The following is a 19,614-nucleotide window of genomic DNA, read 5'->3' as shown; positions in this document are numbered from 1 at the left end:
TGGAGAGAGGCCAGGAAGTTGCCTGAGCTCTCCCTGGTTTCCCTCAGAAACAATGTTAAATTAAGCCTCTAAACAGGTTCTAGAGAGACAGAATTCACAAAAAGATGGAGTAAAACAATTTTCCAGCTTAAGATAACTTAGAAGGACTTCAGGAAAGGTCTGTCTCACTTGAGTAAAAGGTGAGCACAGTCCAGTTCTGGCAGTGTCCAGGCAAGCCGGTGGGAGGTTCTTAACCATCACACAGATAGCAACTGAGGCCCCTCAATTCTGGCTCAGCAGGCCAAGTGTGAGGCCTCCAGCCCCAGTGCGGAAGGCAAATTGCCAGCCCCAGAACCCTGGCACAACAGGTGAGACTAGGTAAGGCCACCCCAGCACAGTGGGCAAGCCACCAGCCCCTGAGGCCCCAGCATGGAAAGCCAGGGACCTGACCCTTGGCCCCCAGCACAAGAAGCTTAGGATAGTGCCCCTTGTACCCCAGAAGCAGAGCTCAACTTTTTAAAATGAGCAAAACAAAAAAGAGTCCTAACCATTAAAAGCTATTATGGAAACACTCAGAAGAGGACAATAATGTCAAAATGCCTACATGTGAAGCCTCAAAGGGGAATATGAATTGGTCTCAAGCCCAAAAAGTCCTCTTGGAAGAGCTCAAAAAGGATTTAAAAATCAAATAAGAGAAGTAGAAGAAAAATTGGGAAAAGAAATGAGAGTTATACAAGAGAATTATGAAAAAAGAATCAACACCTTGGAAAAGGAAGCACAAAAAGTGAAACAACTCCTTTAAAAGTAGAATTGGCCAAATCGAAAAGGAGGTAAAAAAGCTAACTGAAAAAAATAATTCCTTAAAAATTAGAATTAGGCAAGTGAAAACTAATGACTCTATGAAACATGAAGAATCAGTCAAACAAAATCAAAAGAATGAAAAAATAGAAGAAAATATAAAATACCTCACTGGAAAAACAACTGACCTGGAAAATAGATCCAGGAGAGATAATAAAAGAATTATTAAACTACCTGAAAGCCATGATGCAAAAGAGAGCCTGAACAACATCTTTCAAGAAATTATGAAAAAAAAGCTGCCCCGATATTCTAGAACCAGAGGGTAAAAGAGTCCTTGAAAGAATCCACTGATCACCTTCTGAAAGAGAGCTCAAAAATGAAAACTCCAAGGAATATGGCAGCCAAATTCCAGAATTATCAGGTCAAGGAGAAAATACTGCAAGCAGCCAGCAAGAAACAATTCAATTCACAGTCAGGATTACATTCTGACTTCTACATTAAAGGACTAGAGGGCTTGGAATATGATATTCTAGAAGGCAAAGGTGTTTAGATTACAATCAAAAATCAGCTACCCAGCAAAACTGAGCATAATTTTTCAGGGGAAAAGATGGGCATTCAATGAAATAGGGGCCTTTCAGTCATTCCTGATGAAAAGACCAGAGTTAAACAGAAAATTTAATCTTCAAATACAAGACTCAAGAGAAGCATAAAAAGGTAAACAGCAAAACAAAAAGAAATGTTATTCAATAAGGTTAAACTGTTTACATCCCCACACGGGAAGATGATACTTGTATCTCAAAAGAAAAAAGAAATTGAGGGAATAAAAATAGGCAATGAGGAAATAGAAATATAACTCTGCAGATGATGATATACTTAGAGAATCCCAGAGAGTCAACTAAAAAACTACTTAAACAATTAACAACTTTAGCAAAGCTGCAAGATATAAAATAAACCCACATAAATCATTAGTATATTACCAACAAAGCCCAGCAGCAAGAGATAGAAAGAGAAATTCCACTTAAAATAACTGTAAACAATATAAAATATTTCAGAGTCTACCTGCCAAGACAAACCCAGGAACACAATCACCAAACACTTTTCACACAAATAAAGTGAGATCTAAACAACTGGAAAAATATCAATTGCTCATGGATAGGCAGAGCTAATATAATAAAAATGACAATTCTACCTAAATTAAGTTACTTATTCAGTGTCATAACCATCGAACTAACAAAAATTATTTTATAGAGCTAGATAAAATAATAAGAAAATTCATCTGGAAGAACAAAATGTCAAGAATATCAAGGGAATTCATAAAAAAAATGCAAAGGAAGGTAGCCTAGCCATACGAGATCTAAAACTATATTATAAAGAGATAATGATCAAAACTATTTGGTACTGGCTAAGAAATAGAATGGTGGAAATGGTTTAGTATACAAGACACAGTAGTAAACAACTATAGTAATCTACTGTTTGATAAACCCCAAAACTCCAGCTTCAGGGATAAGAATTCACCATTTGACGAAAACTGCTGGGAAAACTGGAAAACAGTATGGCAGAAACTAGGCATAGACAGACCAATATCTCATACCTTTTACCAAGAGAAGGATGAAATGGGTACATGATTTAGGCAAAAAGGGTGATGCCATAAGCAAATTAGAAGAGCAAGGAATAGTTTACTTGTCAGATCTATGGAGAAGGGAAGAATTTATGACCAAACAAGAGATAGAGAACATTATAAAATGCAAAATGGATAATTTTTATTATATTAAATTTAAAAGGTTTTGCACAAACAAAACTAATGCAACCAAGATGAGAAAGAAAACAGAAGGCTGGGAAATAATTTTTTATAGCCAGTGTTTCTGATAAAGACCTCATTTCTAAAATATATAGAGAACTGAATCAAATTTATAAGAATACAAGTCATTTCCCAACTAATAAATGGTCAAAGAATATGAACAGGCACTTTTCAAATGAAGAAATAAAAGCTACCTATGTCATATGAAAAAATGCTCTAAATCACTATTGATTAGGGAAATGCAAATTAAAACTCTAAGGTATCACCTCACACCTATCATATTGACTAATATGACAGAAAAGAAAAATGATAAATGTTGGAGAAGAGCTGGGAAAATTGGAACACTAAATGCATTGCTGATGGAGCTGTGAACTAATCCAACCATTCTGGAGAATAATTTGAAACTATGCTCAAAGGGCTATAAAACTGTGCATACCTTTTGATCCAGCAATACCACTACTAAGTCTGTATCCCAAAGAGATCATAAAAAAGGGAAAAGAACCCATGTGCAAAAATATTTATAGCAGTTCTTTTTGTGGTGGCAAAGAAATGGAAATTGAGGGATGCCCATCAATTGGGGAATGGCTGAACAAAGTGTGGTATATGAATGTAATGGATACTATTGTGCTATAAGAAATGATGAGCAGGCAGACTTCAGAGAAACCTGGAAAGACTTGTTTGGACTGATGCTGAGTGAAGTAAGCAGAACCAGGAGTACATTGTACACAGTCACAGCAACATTGTTCGATGATCAACTATGACAGGCTTAGCTCTTCTCGGCAATACAATGATCCAAGACAATTCCAAAAGACTCATTATGGAAAATACTATCCACATCCAAAGGAAAGAACTATGGAGAACTATGCAGATTGAAGCATACTATTTTCACTTTTTTTTTGTGGTTTTTTTTGCATTTTTTTTCTCATGGTTTTTCCCTTTTGTTCTGATTCTTCTTTCACAATATGACTAATGTGAAAATATGTTTAACATGATTGTACATGTATAACCTATATCAGATTGCTTTGCTGTCTTGGGGAGGGAGGAAGGAAGAGAAAGAGGAAGAAAAATTTGGAATTCAAAACCTTATAAAAGTGAATGTTAAAAACTATCTTTACATGTAATTGGAAAAAATGAAATACTATCAAGTGAAAAAAAAAACCCAAACTGTTGAGATAAAGGCTGCTGGCTTTGCCCTTATGTAGCATGCCCTGGTATGATAGACAAAAATAACTAACTGGATGGTGAATACAACAGTACAGGAAACTTTTCCTCATGTTGATGCCAGGTTTGGAGTGGTAGGTACAATAGGTACAGCCAACACTAAAACTGTCAATTTTCTGGGAAAAGATATAGGAAAACTAAAATTTAAATCTTAAATTTTAACACTGAAATGACACAAAGAATATAATTTCTCATAGGAATGAAAATGGATCAGTGAATGTTATCACCATTATATAAATCACAGACCCTTTCTTCACCTTTAGTTTTCAACTGCTAGAGAAAATCAAAATTACATATTCTCCCCCTCCAGAAGAAAAATTCTGATTTAGTCAGTGTTATACTGCATATTACTAACAGAGTTAGTAAGATAGATATAAAAACAAATTAGTTTTCTAATGGTTATATGTGTCCTGAAATTTTTTATTTTGGAAAACCCAAAATTGTCATGGGTTTTCTTAATAGGAAAAAGTTGTATGTTTTTTATTCTACTGCTCATGTATATGTGTATATGTAGATATGTGTCTATATCTGTCATAAAATACATAGACACATATATTTACTTTAAGGGGTGAATCCAGTTAAAATACTGATCCTGTTGAACAAAACAAAAGAGTATGTTTGTTCTGTCAGCTTGGTAGAGCTAGTGTTTAACTTTTCTATCTTTATTCTTCAGATTCAAGTTATAATACCACATTATATGATACTAAAGTAGTATACTGTGATTTCATTGTATAAATGGGGGAATCCTGAAAATCACAAAAGTTTTAATGAAATATCAGAAAAAGTCATCACCATTAACATTTTTTTAGGTAATCAGGATTACGTAATTTGCTCAGGAACACAAAGCTAGTAAGTGCCTGAGGCCAAATTTGAACTCAAGTCTTCCAGATTTCTGGGCCCCTGCACCATCTAGCTGCCCCACCACTAACATTCACACTTTTTGGGGTACCAGGCATAGAAGCTAGATCCATTATCAAGACTAGCCTTAGAATTCACCAGAGGCCAAAAGGATGGAGGCTGGTTGCCAAGAGTTGAATGCTTATATTTCTCTGATGGTAATCCTAATATCAAGCACAAAAAGAGGTGGAAAAAGTATAGAGATAAGAAGGAAGAATTTAGTAAGTAAATATGTTCTCCTAAAGTATCAGTATGAGCAGTAATAGCCTAACAGCAGGTCAGGGAATAATTTGCCAGGCAAAAATCACCCAGCAGGACATGGCACTTGTGCCAGAAGAATACTAAATTCTACATTTGGATATTCAAAAGATCAGGTCTCCACTCCAGGAGTTTCCATAATGCTTTATCTCCATTTCCTGACTCTTTCCAAAGGAAAGAGGTGAATTGGAGGTGGGCATGTCCTTCTTACAGAGATATCTAGGCAAGTTTATCCATTTTCTTCCATTTATCACTTTCCACTTCTTAATAATCAGACATTTTTTGACAGTGGCTGGCAAATGGAAGGCCCTTAAATACTTGTTGACTTGTTTGCTACTCTAGGAAACTCCTCAAGGAACAGCACATTAACAAAAATAAGTCAGTACTCTGATTTAAACTTTTGGTCAACTATCATCTCCATTTCTTAATGTCTTTTACCTTTTTCTTTGTATCCCTAGCATTTAACACAGTCCCTGCTATATAGTAGGTACTTAATAAATGTTTATTGATTTATTGATTGCCTCAAGGTAGCTGTAGTAAGATCTCTTTTATGTCAAAGTTCAAGTAACTAAATATGAAGCATACTTATTTCAAGTAATTACTTTTGGCCCTCCCTAGAGGGGCCAACCCCAGAAACTTCCAGAGAAAAAGTATCGATATAGTCTGGACTCTATATAGGGCTAGAGTACAAGACCAAGAGCATCCCCGTAGCTATGTAGTTGGGAGAGGTGATGAGTTCAGGGTGAGTTCAATTGAAGGTTTTTACTCGATTTCACTCTCAGAGGCAGTATATAGTAGAAAATATCCTGGTTAAACCCACCATGGATGTGAACTCACGGTGCACTGAATTTATTTTGGTTCTGTGCTTTTCATTGTATGCCCAGCCCTTAGCACAGGGACTCGCATATAGTAAGCGCTTAATAAATGATTGTTGACTGACCAGATCCTGACTTTTAAAACTTTCTAGTAACTACAGTTTGGAATGACACATATCGCTTTCTCCGCCCCCCACCCAACCCCCACTGTGGGACTAAGGTAAGAAGGAGATGGGGGGGGGGGAGAGGACCTACACAGTATGCAAGTAGGGAAGGTGGAAATAAGAGAAGGAATCAAACACTTAAACTGCTTTATGCCAGGGAGATGGGTTGGACGTGTTTCAACCTGGCATCTCCCGGTCCAGAACAAAAGCGATTGGGGCCAAGAAATGAAAAGAGGGCAAGAGGCTCAAGAGGAAAGAAGACGGGGATGGGGAAAGGAGACAAGGAGTGTGTGCGGGAGTGAGGGGTTGGGAGGTGGAGGGGAATTGGCAACTGCACCCCCTAAACCTTGTTTTCCGAGAGTTCCCAAACGACCACGGGGCCCCGTCCTGCACCGCAAGGACAGCTCCAAACGCGGCCCCGGGTGGGGAATGTGGGTGGGGGTGCCACGTTGGGTGCCCATCCCGCGCCTCCCCACGTCCGGGCAGCAGCTGAGACTCGGTCCTCCTCCCTCTCCCCGCCCCTCAGCTAGAGCCAGCGGCCAGCCCTCAGGGCACCGCTACCCGCCCGGCAGGTGAGGGTACGCCCCGCCTCGATGTCAACTTACCTGTAAGCAGAGGGTCCTCCGCAGAAGCCATGGAGGCGGGGTGTGGGGCTCACCAGAACCAGCTCGGGGCAAATGGGGAAGCGTGGGGAAAGGGGGGCGAAAGGAAAGTGGAAGGAGAAGGATGGAAACTCCGGCTTTCCCGGGTCGGTCTGATAAAAACACCCCAACTCCTCCTCCTCCTTGTGTCTCCGCTGGCTTCTTCCTTGTACTCACTTCCTGCTTGGGCATGAAGAGGAGCCCCCTCTGTGCGCGTCTCTAGCTCCCTCCCCCCGGCAGGTTCGGGGCTGGCGAGGGGGCTCCTCGCGGCTCTCCCTGCCTGCTGGCGCTCCGGCCCCGGCCCCGGCCCCGCCGGCCGCTACCCCTGCCTCCCCCTTCGCCCGCCGAAGCCCAGCGCGTCGGCTGCCCGCTCCGCACTCCCCTTCTGCCGCAGCCGCTGCCCGGAGCCGCGAGCACTGATCCCTCGATTGCTTCGGCTCAGCTGCTGCTCAGGACCGGGCTTCTCGATTTGTACCGTGAACCAGATGATTAACCTCAGCCAACGGTAGCCGTAGTCCCACTATATTTAGGCAGACGGCAGTGAACTTTACTGGATGCTACCCTAGCTAGGACCCCAGGGCTACCTGTGTGCAGCAGGCACGGTTTGTGATATATACGGTAGTCTGATATTTAAGCAATTTCCTGCTCTTTATGTAGACGGGGTTCTGATGCATGATAGTACATGCTAATAATTTCTATTTTGATTTTTTTTCTTTTTTGCATTAGTCATTACCTGACCTCCCCCGGGGAAGTACTACAACAAAGAGAATGAAAAGATGATTCTCAGTGCAAAACTCATTAGCAGTACCTAGGCCTTTTACTGAAGTAGCTACTGTGAATTAGTGTGGAGATGTTTAATTCTTATAAGAAAGCTTAGGATTTCATTTGTAATGATGAACAGATATAAAGTTGGGAGCAACTTCAGAGGGATCTAGTTCAGAACCTTCATTTTGCAGATGAAGACACTGTGACTCAGGGAGGTTAAAAGACTTACCCAAAGTCTCACTGGTAGAAAGGGTAGCTGAGACTTTAAAGGGATTCCTTAGTAGCTGGGAAAGCCCTCCCTCCTCACCTCACCTCATGGAATTTTTTAGCTTCCTTCCAAGTTCAGTTCAAATGTCACCTCCTACATGAACCCTATCTTAATCTCCTCAATACAGACCCCAGTTGCTAATAGCTTTCTGATGAAAATCACCTTGTATATATTTTGTATTTAATTTTCTCCAAACATGTTCAATAAAATGTAAGCTTTTGGAGGTCAGGGACTGCTTGATCATTAACTTTTTATCCCCAATACCTAGCAAATAGCATTTAATAAATGTTTGCTGAATTGAATCAACTCAGTGTATTTTGGTCTGGACCTATGATTTTGTTGGTATAGGGAACTCTTGGTGTGAAAATTTCCCATAACTTGCATTTTCAGAGTTGCCAGAGGTAGTAAGAGGTTAAGTAATTTACCCAGGGTCACAAAGCTAATATGCATCAAAGGTCACAGACAAGACTTGAACTCAGGTCTTCCTAAGTCCTAAGTTAAACCATGATGCTGAAAGACATAGATAGATAGAAAGATATACATACAGATAAATAGACATATGCATATTTATGCATAAGTACATACATATGTGCATGTATGTATATAAGCTATACTAGTATATATGTATGTATATATAAAGGATATACTTAAATTAGTTACATTTCCATGTATTCATAAAACCCATTATTAATCACAAAGCTTCCACACACATGTGGTGACATTGAAGTAAATAGAAGTTTGGAGGGATTGTAATATTCCCTGCCATTCATATTTAGAAAGAGGATGAAATTGAATTCTTGCCCTTTACCACAAGAAATTGTTTACAAAGGATGAACACTGCCTAAAAATGGGATTTGTACCATTTTTGCAGCAGTGTATGATATTGTTAATATCACAGACTAAGTACATATTTAACATCAATCACTTGACAAATATTTTTCATACACTTACTATGTGCTTGGCATTGACCTAATCACCTGGTCTGATCTGCTTAAAAATAACCAGCAAATGACTGACATACTAGCTTGGTGCCCAGGGAGTGGCTCTCTCCTTAGCCCAGGCTGCTTTGTAGTCCTGAGTCCCATAGCACTCTTGAAGATGTCTTCTTAAGTCTCAGAAATGTGCCATGGATGAAACAATACATTACTCGAAGAGATGAGGCTTTAAAAATGGAAGAAAATCCTTTGTGTAGGGAAAATAAAACAGCCTAGATGAAATGTCTCTGGGGAAACTGTGGGTGGGAAGGCAAACTTCTTCTCCCTCTGCCCAATGATGGAAAGGGAAATTTTTGAAATAGGTATTTTCTATTGTTGACTGGTTGGAAAGTTTGTATTGTGGTTCTGCTTTTCTCATAAAGTGGCTAATTTTTGAGATAAATCAGCTGAAACTACTTCTAATCAACTCAGGAGATCTTGCCATCAATACAACCTCAGTGGACACCCAGAAACTTCTTTTGGTTGCCTTGACTCACAACTATAAACCTCTAAAAACAAAGATTTTATAACCGGAATCCCAAACTTTGGATTAGGACTCACTTATTGATAACTCTGATGCCTTATTATGTCAAGTAGAAACTAGTAAGGGGGGAGGGAATGTATGACCATTTTTTTTTTTAAATGAAGATTGGATCAAGGATAAACCTTAGTATTTCCAATTCCCTCTGATTCCTGTTAACTTCCTCAGGTCTCAGTACCACCATTTATAAAACAGAATGCTAAAAGGGATAATAATAATTAAACCACCATGTGGGTCACTATGAAAGAGGAAACTAACAGTGGCTTGAGTATTGGAATAATTAAAAAATTCACACAACAGGAAAAGGTTGGGGGGGGGGACAAAAGAGCAAGATAACTATGAAACTGATGTGTTGACTTTATTATATATTTTACAAATAAATAAATAAATAAATATGTAATAGTGCAAAGGTTCTCAACTTGGGGTCCCTGGACTTGTTTTTTTAAAAAGATATTCTGATAACTGTATTTCAATATAATTTATTTCCTTTGTAATCCTCTGTATTCATTTTATATAACATTACTAAAAAACATTATTCTGAGGAGTCCATAGGTTTTACTAGACCACCAAAGAAGTCCATGACATACAAAAGGTTAGGGAGCCTTACACAAATATTCATGGTTTCATATACAATCTTCTTTCTATTTTTTTATATATGGAAAAGTTAGTATTTGTCAAGTTTAGACTAGGTGTTTTTAAAAAAGAATAACAGTGATATAAATCATTGCAAAAATAAAATACTGCATACAGATACACTGTAATTATCTTCACTTTCCCTTGAGAACACTAAAAATGGACAAAATGATCAGTCAATGCAAAAAAAATTTCCTTGAATTTAACCTTTCTGATCCACTGGGGTTCCCTAAGAATTTGGTTTTTTTATACAAACTCAAGTTGATGGCACTCCATTTCTTCTATGTTAAGCATTTTATTTCCATTGATTCTTCCTAGCACAGCCTATGCCTAATTTCATTTGAACCTCCTTTGTGCTGACTGCCTGGCAAGCAGAGACAATTAACAGATGTCTGTCGAATCAATATTGACTTGTTGACTAAAAGAACTTGATTGTTTAGTCAAGCATTTTGATTCTTCTAAATGGAATTTGATTCTTCAAAATTTGTCAATGGAACTCCAGTGAGCTCAGTCTATAAGTTGAGACATACCTCATAGATTCACCAGGGATGTTCATCATCTCTTTGACATTAGATATAGTTTACCTTTGCATTTGAATAGCACCATGGTTCTATGAAACCCTGGGTATACTGTGATGTCTTGACTTGCCCATGAATTGGATCTAAGTGAAGCAGAGTTGCACAAAGTTGTCAGCCTCACTCTCTCTTCCAAAGTCATAGAAGTCCAGTGGCAAGACAAAAGTCAGGACAAACGGTGAAGGCCGTGGATGCAGCAGATGACCTTGTTGTCTTTGATGTCTGACCAAACTCTAAGGGCTCCAGAGCATCAGTTTCAGCTGCCTTTGTGGCTTTTGGAACAAATTGTTCTCATCCACCCATTCCACTGGAAGCAGTCTTCATATGCTTTGGGTAGGCACCCCCTAATTCATGGACAGGTTTGTGCCCTGTTACCCCCCGCCAGGTTTAGCCTATCAATGGTGATGGTTTCACTGGGTTGTAGCTGCTATGCATGCTACTGCTCCTTAGAGCCACAGGTAAGAGTTGAGTGCCTGGAAAATAAGTGCTTAATAAATGTTTATTGACTGGTTGACTAGTGAAACAATCACATGTTAGTTTTATTCTTTTATTAGAATTGAACCAATATTTATCACAGTACTTCTCAACTTAGTGAGAGGGGATAACAAAATCATCAAAGAAGGAATAAAAAGATCACCAAATAACTTTTAAGGAGAAGACTAAAATATAATGGGAAACAGAAGAAATACCTTATTTTTTAAAAAAAATTATTGATATCTTTTGTTTTTATATCACCTTCACTCTCCAATAACTCTCTCCCTGCTTCTACCCTGTTATATTCTTATAATAAAGAATAAACAGAAAAGTTTGGGGGGCGAAGTTCAGCAAAACTACCAACATGTCAACCAAGTCCAACAACCAAGGTCACATGCCTGGAGTTCACTCCCTCTGTCTCTCTCTTCCTTTAAGATGAAGCTCAAGCACCATTTTCTGCATGAAGTCTCTTTTTTCTCCCAGTTGCTTGTGCTTTTGTTCTATTCTATTCTAGATTTAACTACTTTGTATATATATTTTATTTATTCACTCTATGCTATATATTTATACTTTGTTGTCTCTCCCATTATCAGTAAACTTCTTGTTTCATTCTTTGTTCTTATATTCCTTGTTGCCTACTCGCACAGTGCCTAGTACATAGTAGGTTATTAGTAAATACTTGTTTATTGATTGATCCAACAATATATGCAATGTTCCAAATCCATAGTTTCCCACGTCTGGAAAAAAGGGCTTAGGGGCAGCTAGGTGGTGCAGTGGATAGAGCTCTGGCCTTGGAGTCAGGAAAACCTGAGTTGAAATCTGTCCTAAGACACTTGACACTTATTAGCTGTGTGACCTTGGGCAAGTCACTTAACCCCGATTGCCTCAGCAAAAAAAAAAAAAAAAAAAAAGAGGGCTTAGAAGTGCATTGTTATTTCGCAGAAAAAAATTTTTAAAACACACTAGGGAAGTCTCAAATAATATAGCTCTGTTGAGAGCTGTTGAAATTTAAAGTAGCAGATGGGATAGTGTGGTATGCAACACACATAGACTAGGTAAATTTAGGTACTTGGAATTTCTAGTGGTAAGCCTGACTAATTTTATATCTCATTTACGTCTAACACAAAAAGCACTTTTGTGAATATGCATTTGATAAAGGAGGTGTCAAACTAGAATGTAATGCTAGTTTAGGTGTATTTGTTTGTCTATTTATTCAACAAACACATATTTTTTCTACTGGTATAGTACACCTTGGTGGCAGGAGTAGCTGTGGGGTCTTGGGGACTGTGAAGTTACCCAAATCCCAGAATTAATTTTCACCCAGGATGGCTTTACACATTGGCACCATTTTCAAAGGCCTTTGTGAAACAGTATTTGAAGAAGTTGTTAGAAAGTAAAATAAAGATTTCTCCCATAAAATTTAATATCCTTCAGGCCATGGCCTATTCCATTTTTGTCTTTGTAAGTCCAGTGCTTAGAGTACATAGAGTATACTGAATAAACGCTTGTGGAATAAATTAATGTACTATAATTCATTCATTCAATATGTATCTTTTGAGCTACATATTCAAGGCTATAGGCTACATATTCAAAGGGGAGGCCCTGAGAGGGATATAAAATAAATGTACTTATATAGTACACCTTTTAGGACTATATGAATAGATGTATATACTATAGGATACAGCCTTTGTGTTAGTTGACTTTTGCTTAACTTTCTCTCGTTGTTACAAGGGAAGGTTCATTGGACAGAGATGAGGGAAATATTTCAAAATGACTATGATTTTGGTAGGTAGGTAGATAGATAGATACATAGATAGATAGATCAAACATTTATTAAGCACTTATTATATGCCAAACCCTGTGCTAAGGGCTGGTGATATAAATACTAGCATGCAACACAGTCCCTACTCTCAAGGATCTTACCTTCTACTGAGGGAAGACAATATATAAAGGCTAACTGAAAAGAACTTATCAGGGAGCAGGATACCTAGGCAAGGGCAAGGTGGTTGGCAAGAAGATGAAGAAGTCCAGAGGGTAGGTTGAATTGGGAAGGAAGGGACCATGGCTGGGGATTTTCATGAAATGATCTGGAGTCACCAATCAGCAGAATGGGCTAAAAAGCATCAACAGCATGTTAATTTAAAAACATATCATCTGTTTCTTCCAGTGTCTCAGAGAGAGACAAGTCCTTTGCATGTGAAACAGATAAGTAATAGTTCAAGGCAGCATATGGGTGAAAGCCCCAGTGACTCCTAATGAAGCAACACTAAAAATAGGAGTTTGAAGATGGCAGGTACTAGTTTTGGCTGGAGCCAGAAAGACCTTGGAGATGAGATGGAACCTGAGCTGGTCATTAAAGGATGGGTAAGAATTAAACATTCAGAGTGTTGTCCTATACAATATCCCAATAGGTAGATATGGGGATGCTGGGGGGGGGGGGGAAGGGCAACAAGGTGAAAAGGGAAAGGAGGAGCAAAAGCAAAGGATTAGAGTTAGAAATTAACATAGCTGTGTTTTGGCCACAGTGAGGTGCCCAGCTTCAAAGAAGTACAGGGGCTGGGGGCAGATAATAGTGGGCAATGAGGCTGGATCATATATAGATCATACATTTAGAACAGGACAGGATTGTGAAGGTTCAAAATTTTCTTTTTACAAGTAAGAAAACTGAAGAAAGCCCACAGACTAAATATTTTGCCAAAAGTCACAAAAGATAAGTAGGTTAGGACTAGATTATAGAAAGCCTTAACTACCAGCCTGAGGAGTTTGGACTTTATTCTATACTTGAAATTTTTCAGAAGGGAAATGACTTGATGAAACCAATCTTTTAGGAAGATTAGTATGGCAGTTGGGCTTAGGAGTAAATAGCCATGTTCATAAAATTTTAAATGCTATTTAATTGTGAATTCTTAATATCATTAGTCTTTAAAATGTGGGATAATTCATATTCCTGAAAACTTTAAGTACACTTAATGGAATGGCTGTTTTTTTCTTCAAGCATTAAGTTGACAAGCCAAGAGTTTTACCACTTGATTCTTCTTAGATAAGCTTGTAACTTTCCTCTAAAGATACTGAAAGGCTTAAAGAGCCTTTCTACCTTTCTAAGTAATAGCAGATTAAATCTCCAATGCCTACTCATACCTTTTTACTTTAAATTACTCATTGCAGGGGCACAGTCAAATTGGAAACCACAGTGCCTGCATTTCCTTTGCCACAGAGGGGGAAGGTAATCTGTGGTTGATTCTTAGTACAGCATATTATTTAAAACACTCAGAACCAAGAATGGCCAGTAGGAAGAAAGAAGAGGAAGAAGATCCGGGACATGAAGAGACTATAAGTCAATGGGTACTTATTAAGCACTTATGTTTAAATGCTTGTTGACTTAAGAAAGTACTTCCAAAGAAACCTCAGAGTTGTTATTCTCCATGTGTTCCTTTGTTCAACTGGTAGTAGGGCATCTCTATTGGTGGGTAACTGGGCTCAGTCTTTGGTCCCTGAAGATATGTCCTATTCGATATCTTTTTACAAAACACCTTCATACCTATCCAGCTCAGCTTTACGTCTTCCTATCCTTATTTTCCTCTGCTTTTTATTCCCACTATAACTTCTACATAATCCTCAACTCCATTATTGTTAATGTATCGAGACTGTCCTCCTACATGTATCATGGAGGTGTCCTTGTGGCATCAAGGGAACAGAATAGGCTTCTCTAACCTGTTCTCTCCCAACCCTTCACCAAGGGAGACTTTAATTCCTTCCGGGGGGGAAGCAAGAAGTTGGGGTCAATTGCTTGACCACTCTGCTCTCCTCAGAGGGAGGGGATACCAGGGTAGGATTATATGTATCTGGTCCCTTAAATATCATTAGTCTAAGGGATGTTGTTTTCAGGTTCAAGCTAAACTTCTGATCGGATGTTTCTTAATGGGGAAAGGAAGACCAAAGCTTTATATTCAAGGCTTGACCCCTTTCCCGCCAAATATGTTTCACAGTGAACCCACATAGCAGGTAGCAAAGAAACTCATTTATCCAAGTTGATAGCAAAACAGAAATCAGAAAAAGTATACATAAGAGAATATATACCAGACAATTCAGAGTGAAGGAGCTCTCCCATTGGGATGAAGCTAACTCAGCTCAACCAAGAGACAAAATCTTAGATCTCACCCAAGGGAAAATTCCCTGAACTCTCTAGTGTAGTAAACTGGGAACAGGGACATAATGGAGACTACTAGCTCCTCTCAAGTCAGCTTCTTCCCATAGTTTTAGTCTCCCTTCAGCAACCTGAAGTGGGGTTGGCATTTTCCAGCTTTTCTCTCAAAAGTGCGCAGAAGCGCCCAAAGCAACTACAAAACCTGATGAACCTGAAGAGACTCTTGAGACCCAAAGAAAGTCTGAGAGAAAGAGAGAGAGAGCAACCTCTCTCCCTGCTGCTCTTACCAGCTCCACTCTGCCCTTTATGCAGGTGTGGGACACTGATTTCCATACGCAGTGAGGAGAGAGCCCTGTACCAGTGGGCTTTGGGACCCAGGTTACTTTAATGAACTCTCCTTCATTCTCAATCTCTTTTTCTCACACTCCTTCAACTTTCTGGCCCTTACTGATAACCTGGCTTTCTCCTCATCCCTTAACACCTGCTTCAGTGCCAGCTGCTCCTTTTTTTCAGGTTCCTCTCCTCCTCACCAAGCAAAGGGGCAGAGTTGGCATACTCCTTTCTCCTCACTTTCATTTCCAGACTCTCTCTTTTTCTATCCCTCTTCTTCTGAAGTTTGCACTGTCCAATTATGTCATGCTGTCCAGATTCTTAATGCCATTATCTATGGACTTCCAAATCATTCTCCCTTCTTCCTCAATGAATTCAGTACTTATCTCACACTCTGATTTTCCACCCCAACATTTATCTTTGCTGATTTGTTATTCACATAGATGATGCTACCCTCAGTTTATCACCTTCCCCACTCCACAATTCCCCACCGCCACACAACTCCTATAGTCTCTTTGTAATCTTACTCAGCTACCCACAGGGATTGTCATACTTCACCATCAGCCCAAACTGCTTCCCCATCCAAGTTCTTGAACTCTTGAAATTTTCGTTATTGATTACATTATTCTGTCCATTCACTTCTCCCCTTCTTCTACTCCTTTTAAACCTGATATCTGATCCCTCAATCGTTCCTTCTCCGAGGCCATTATTCCTATTCTGCCCTCACTTTCCTCCCAGTCGTGACTTGATAGTTCAATAGGGCCCTGTTCTTAATCTATAAATCACTCATACCTTATCTGAACATTGTTCAGGACCTTCTGATCCTCTATCTTAGATCATTGCCACCATTTTCTTTCTTAGCTCCCACTTTTGAGCATCTGCAAACTGATAGGGTAAATCACAAAATGAAAGACTGGATCCACCACAATTTCAACTATAAACTTAACTGGACCCTGAATTGCACATAAATTCTTTTATTCAGATCAATCAATCAACCAGCTGATAAGATCATACAGGTTAATGATATCTTACAGATTGTTGGGGTTACCCCAATAATGAGCTTTCTGGGGCATAATGGAGTACTCGGTCAGAGAAGTTCCATCGTAGTATAGCCAAGTGAGAAAGAGGAGAGGTCTGAGCTGAGCTCTCTCATTAAATGGAGATACATAATATTGATTCGGTAATGAGGGTATGAATTTTTTGATTCCTCTGAAATATTAATTCACTTCCTGCTACATTCCTCCTAATTTTTCCTATTATACCTTTGACTTTTCAGATTATTTAATCCATTGGTGCTCTATTTGCCATTTTTATAGTCACTTAGACATTGTATGTGTTTTTTTCTTTTAAAAAAAAATCAAATAGAAATACTCCCCTTTCCATTATGCTTATATCTGTATCCTACCCAAGTGACATGAAAATAAACATTTCATTTTTTGATCTTTCATCACTATCTAAATGTTTAACATTTTAGCTTTTTGGTCACTTAACAAGTTGAATACTCTGCTTATTTTTGGGGTCTCATAAAGGAATCATACAAATTCTTCCCTTTTATTGGATTCCAGTTTACTTTTTTATATTTAGGCTCAGATTTTTAGAATATATTATTTTTGAGTTCTAACCAGTTCTTTGCTCTTCAGAATATCATATTCCAATTTTCCTTTGATTTCTTGTGTAAGATACTGTCCCTTGAAGGTGATGCCTTTTCCTCATAGAATAGTTTTATGCTAAAAGGAGCAGGAAAATACTTTTGAGTAAAGAAGAAGAGTAGTATATCAACTGGTAATAGATTTAAGACATTGCTTTTATAAGGATGAACATTTTGATGCTTGAAAAGAATAGGCAGGGGGCAGAGCCAAGATGGCAGAGTAAAAGCAGTGACTTGCTTGAGCTCTCCCCCAAACCCCTCCAAATATCTGTAAAAAATGGCTCTAAACAAATTCTAAAGCAGCAGAACCCACAAAAAGACAGAGTGAAACAAATTTCCAGCCCAAGACAATTTAGATGGTTGATCAGAAAAGTATATTGCTCCAGGCAGGGAGAGGAACACAGTTTGGCATGGGTGCGCAGGCAAAACAGGCCTCAGAGAACCTGGAGCAGCCCTCAGAGGACTGAATTATGGGCAGCTGTGGTGGTTTCCAGACTTCTCAATCCATGAATGCCAGGGACAACTTAGAAGGGTCTGTGACTGCAGTGAGAGAGAGGCTGGGTCCTAGCCCCAGTCCCTGCACATGGCCCTGGGGCGGCAGTTGCTTCCTGAGCTTCTGGCCCACAAACTAAGGGGGAATTGAGTGGCTGATCAGAGGGGGATTGCAGGGATCTCTTTGCTGGTGCAGGATTCTCTTGCTTTGCCCTGCTTGGACCTGGGTCACAGTTCTGGGTGGCAGTCCTAGGGCGAGGAGGAGTGTTGGCATGATGGAGCTTGTGGTGGTGGAGAGGAAATCCTCCTCACAGTTCCAAGGCAGAAAACAGTGCCTGTGGTCACTCACAGACCAGAGCACAGGCCAGGAAAGGAGTAAACACCTCACCCCTTATCATACCACCTTGGAAGAACTGAAAATTTACAGGTCCCTAGAAGTATCTCTGAAAACAGCTACATAAAACCCCTGAAGCTTGGGACAGTACATTCTTCACACTGGAAGCAGACCCCTACTTTAGCAAAGAGTTTATAACTCGAGTAATTGGCTGGGATTATGAGCAAACCTCACAAAAAAAGTCAGACCATAGAATCTTTCTTTGGTGTCAAAGAAGATCGAAACATACAACCAGAAGAAGACAACAAAGTCAAAGTTCTATATCCAAAGCCTCCAAGAAAAATATGAATTGGCCCCAGGCCTTAGAAGAGCTCAAAGAGGATTTTGAGAAGCAAGTAAGAGAAGTAGAGGAAAAACTGGGAAGAAAAGAACAGGCAAAGAAGTTTGGTTTAATAAAAATTGTATTATATGTGGAAGAAGAAACAGTTGTTAGATGGAATTTGAGCAGTTTGGGGCAGAAGATCTAATGTGGCATTATACACATATAAAATAAAGACAAACACCTTGTGAAAGCTATAGAGCTATTTTTTGTTTCTATGCAAACAGTTTGATGGCTTGCAGATGACAGAGAAAGAATTCTTTATTTATTAGAAACTGGGGGAAAAGTGAATGTGAAGAAACAGTTTCAAAGACTCAGAATGGGATGTTGATCTGGGCTGAGAACTTAGAGCTACAGGGCATTTTGATCTCTCCATTCATTTGCATATAACCATTTTAAGACAAGAAAGTAAAACTCAAAAAGAAATGCTTTGCTCATATAACTATTTGGAGACTGAGGGGTAATTTTAAAAGGTTTGTTGATTTTGTAGGGGAAATTTGGTAATTTGTTATCTTTTAAATAAAAAGTGAATCACTGAAGTCCAGGAGGCTATGATTTAAGCCAGTGAAAGACATAGGAGATAAGTAAAAATCATGGAAAGTAAAGACTGGGAATAGGAAAGTAGTTAGAATTAAGAGCGGCTAACAGAAGGCTTTAATTGGAGGTAAGCTCCACATCACTGGACATAAGCTTCTTTTCCACATATTGCTCTTCAGCACCCCCTAGAGCTTAAGATAGGTGAGGCTTCTCAGAAATGCTGAGAAGAGATGCTGAGATTTAATTGGATGAAGTAGAATCCTAGTGAATGATGAGCTGATGAGGCTGGTTTGCCTTGCCCAAAAAGCCAGCCTGAGATACTTAGATTGAATCTGTTCTAATTAGACAAACAATGTTTGTAATTTGTTTTCTTGACATTGGTTTACTTTATTTATATACTTGACAGAGCAGTGCCCTGGTGAGTAAAAATCTGACAAGATAGGTTGGTTTGCTTTGTTCAACAGTTAACCTGAGCTGTTTTGCCATGAGCTCTGTTTGAGGCAATTTGATTGTACAACACAGCATCCTGGGAAGTGAATAGCTGACTCCTCTAGTCTGTATTGACCAGTTACCCAGCATTGTCATTCTCTGGTTTAAAGTGAACTGCTATGCAAATTATGAGGTAACATTTTCCAATGTTCCTTTAAGGGAGATTGTAAGATGAAAGCTTATAAATACTATGTTCAGGAATAGAAGAGAATTTGCCCAGCTGGAGTGCAATGAGGATCAACATACAAAATTTCCTGAATGGACCAATGAAATCAAAACCTGAAGTACAGAATTACCTTCAGAATGTGGGTTTTTCATGCTCATGTGCTTCCCCAGAGATATTAAGTACATTGTGGGGAAAGTGTGATTTGGGTTTATGAGTAGATTATGTTTTTATTATTGCTGCATTTGTTTTACAATGAATGCCTGTGGTATTTTTGCTTAATTGCTAAGTGCTGTA

General features: G+C 39.0%; 1 protein-coding gene across 1 annotated transcript in view; it reads right to left on the bottom strand.

Moving 5' to 3' along the window:
- LOC114049505 (ectodysplasin-A receptor-associated adapter protein-like) overlaps positions 1-6,853 on the bottom strand; it is an 84,420-nt gene extending 77,567 nt beyond the window's left edge. Inside the window, 2 exon segments of the mRNA XM_027870746.1 lie at positions 6,536-6,652; positions 6,655-6,853. Coding sequence (XP_027726547.1) covers positions 6,536-6,652; positions 6,655-6,763 — 226 coding nt within the window. The 5' untranslated portion in view covers positions 6,764-6,853.
- Positions 6,854-19,614: the final 12,761 nt, after the last annotated feature.

This window comes from Vombatus ursinus, unplaced genomic scaffold (genome assembly GCF_900497805.2).
Source record: "Vombatus ursinus unplaced genomic scaffold, bare-nosed wombat genome assembly UNPS02014798.1, whole genome shotgun sequence".
Lineage (NCBI taxonomy): Eukaryota > Metazoa > Chordata > Mammalia > Diprotodontia > Vombatidae > Vombatus > Vombatus ursinus.
This window is presented reverse-complemented; position numbering and strand designations above follow the sequence as displayed.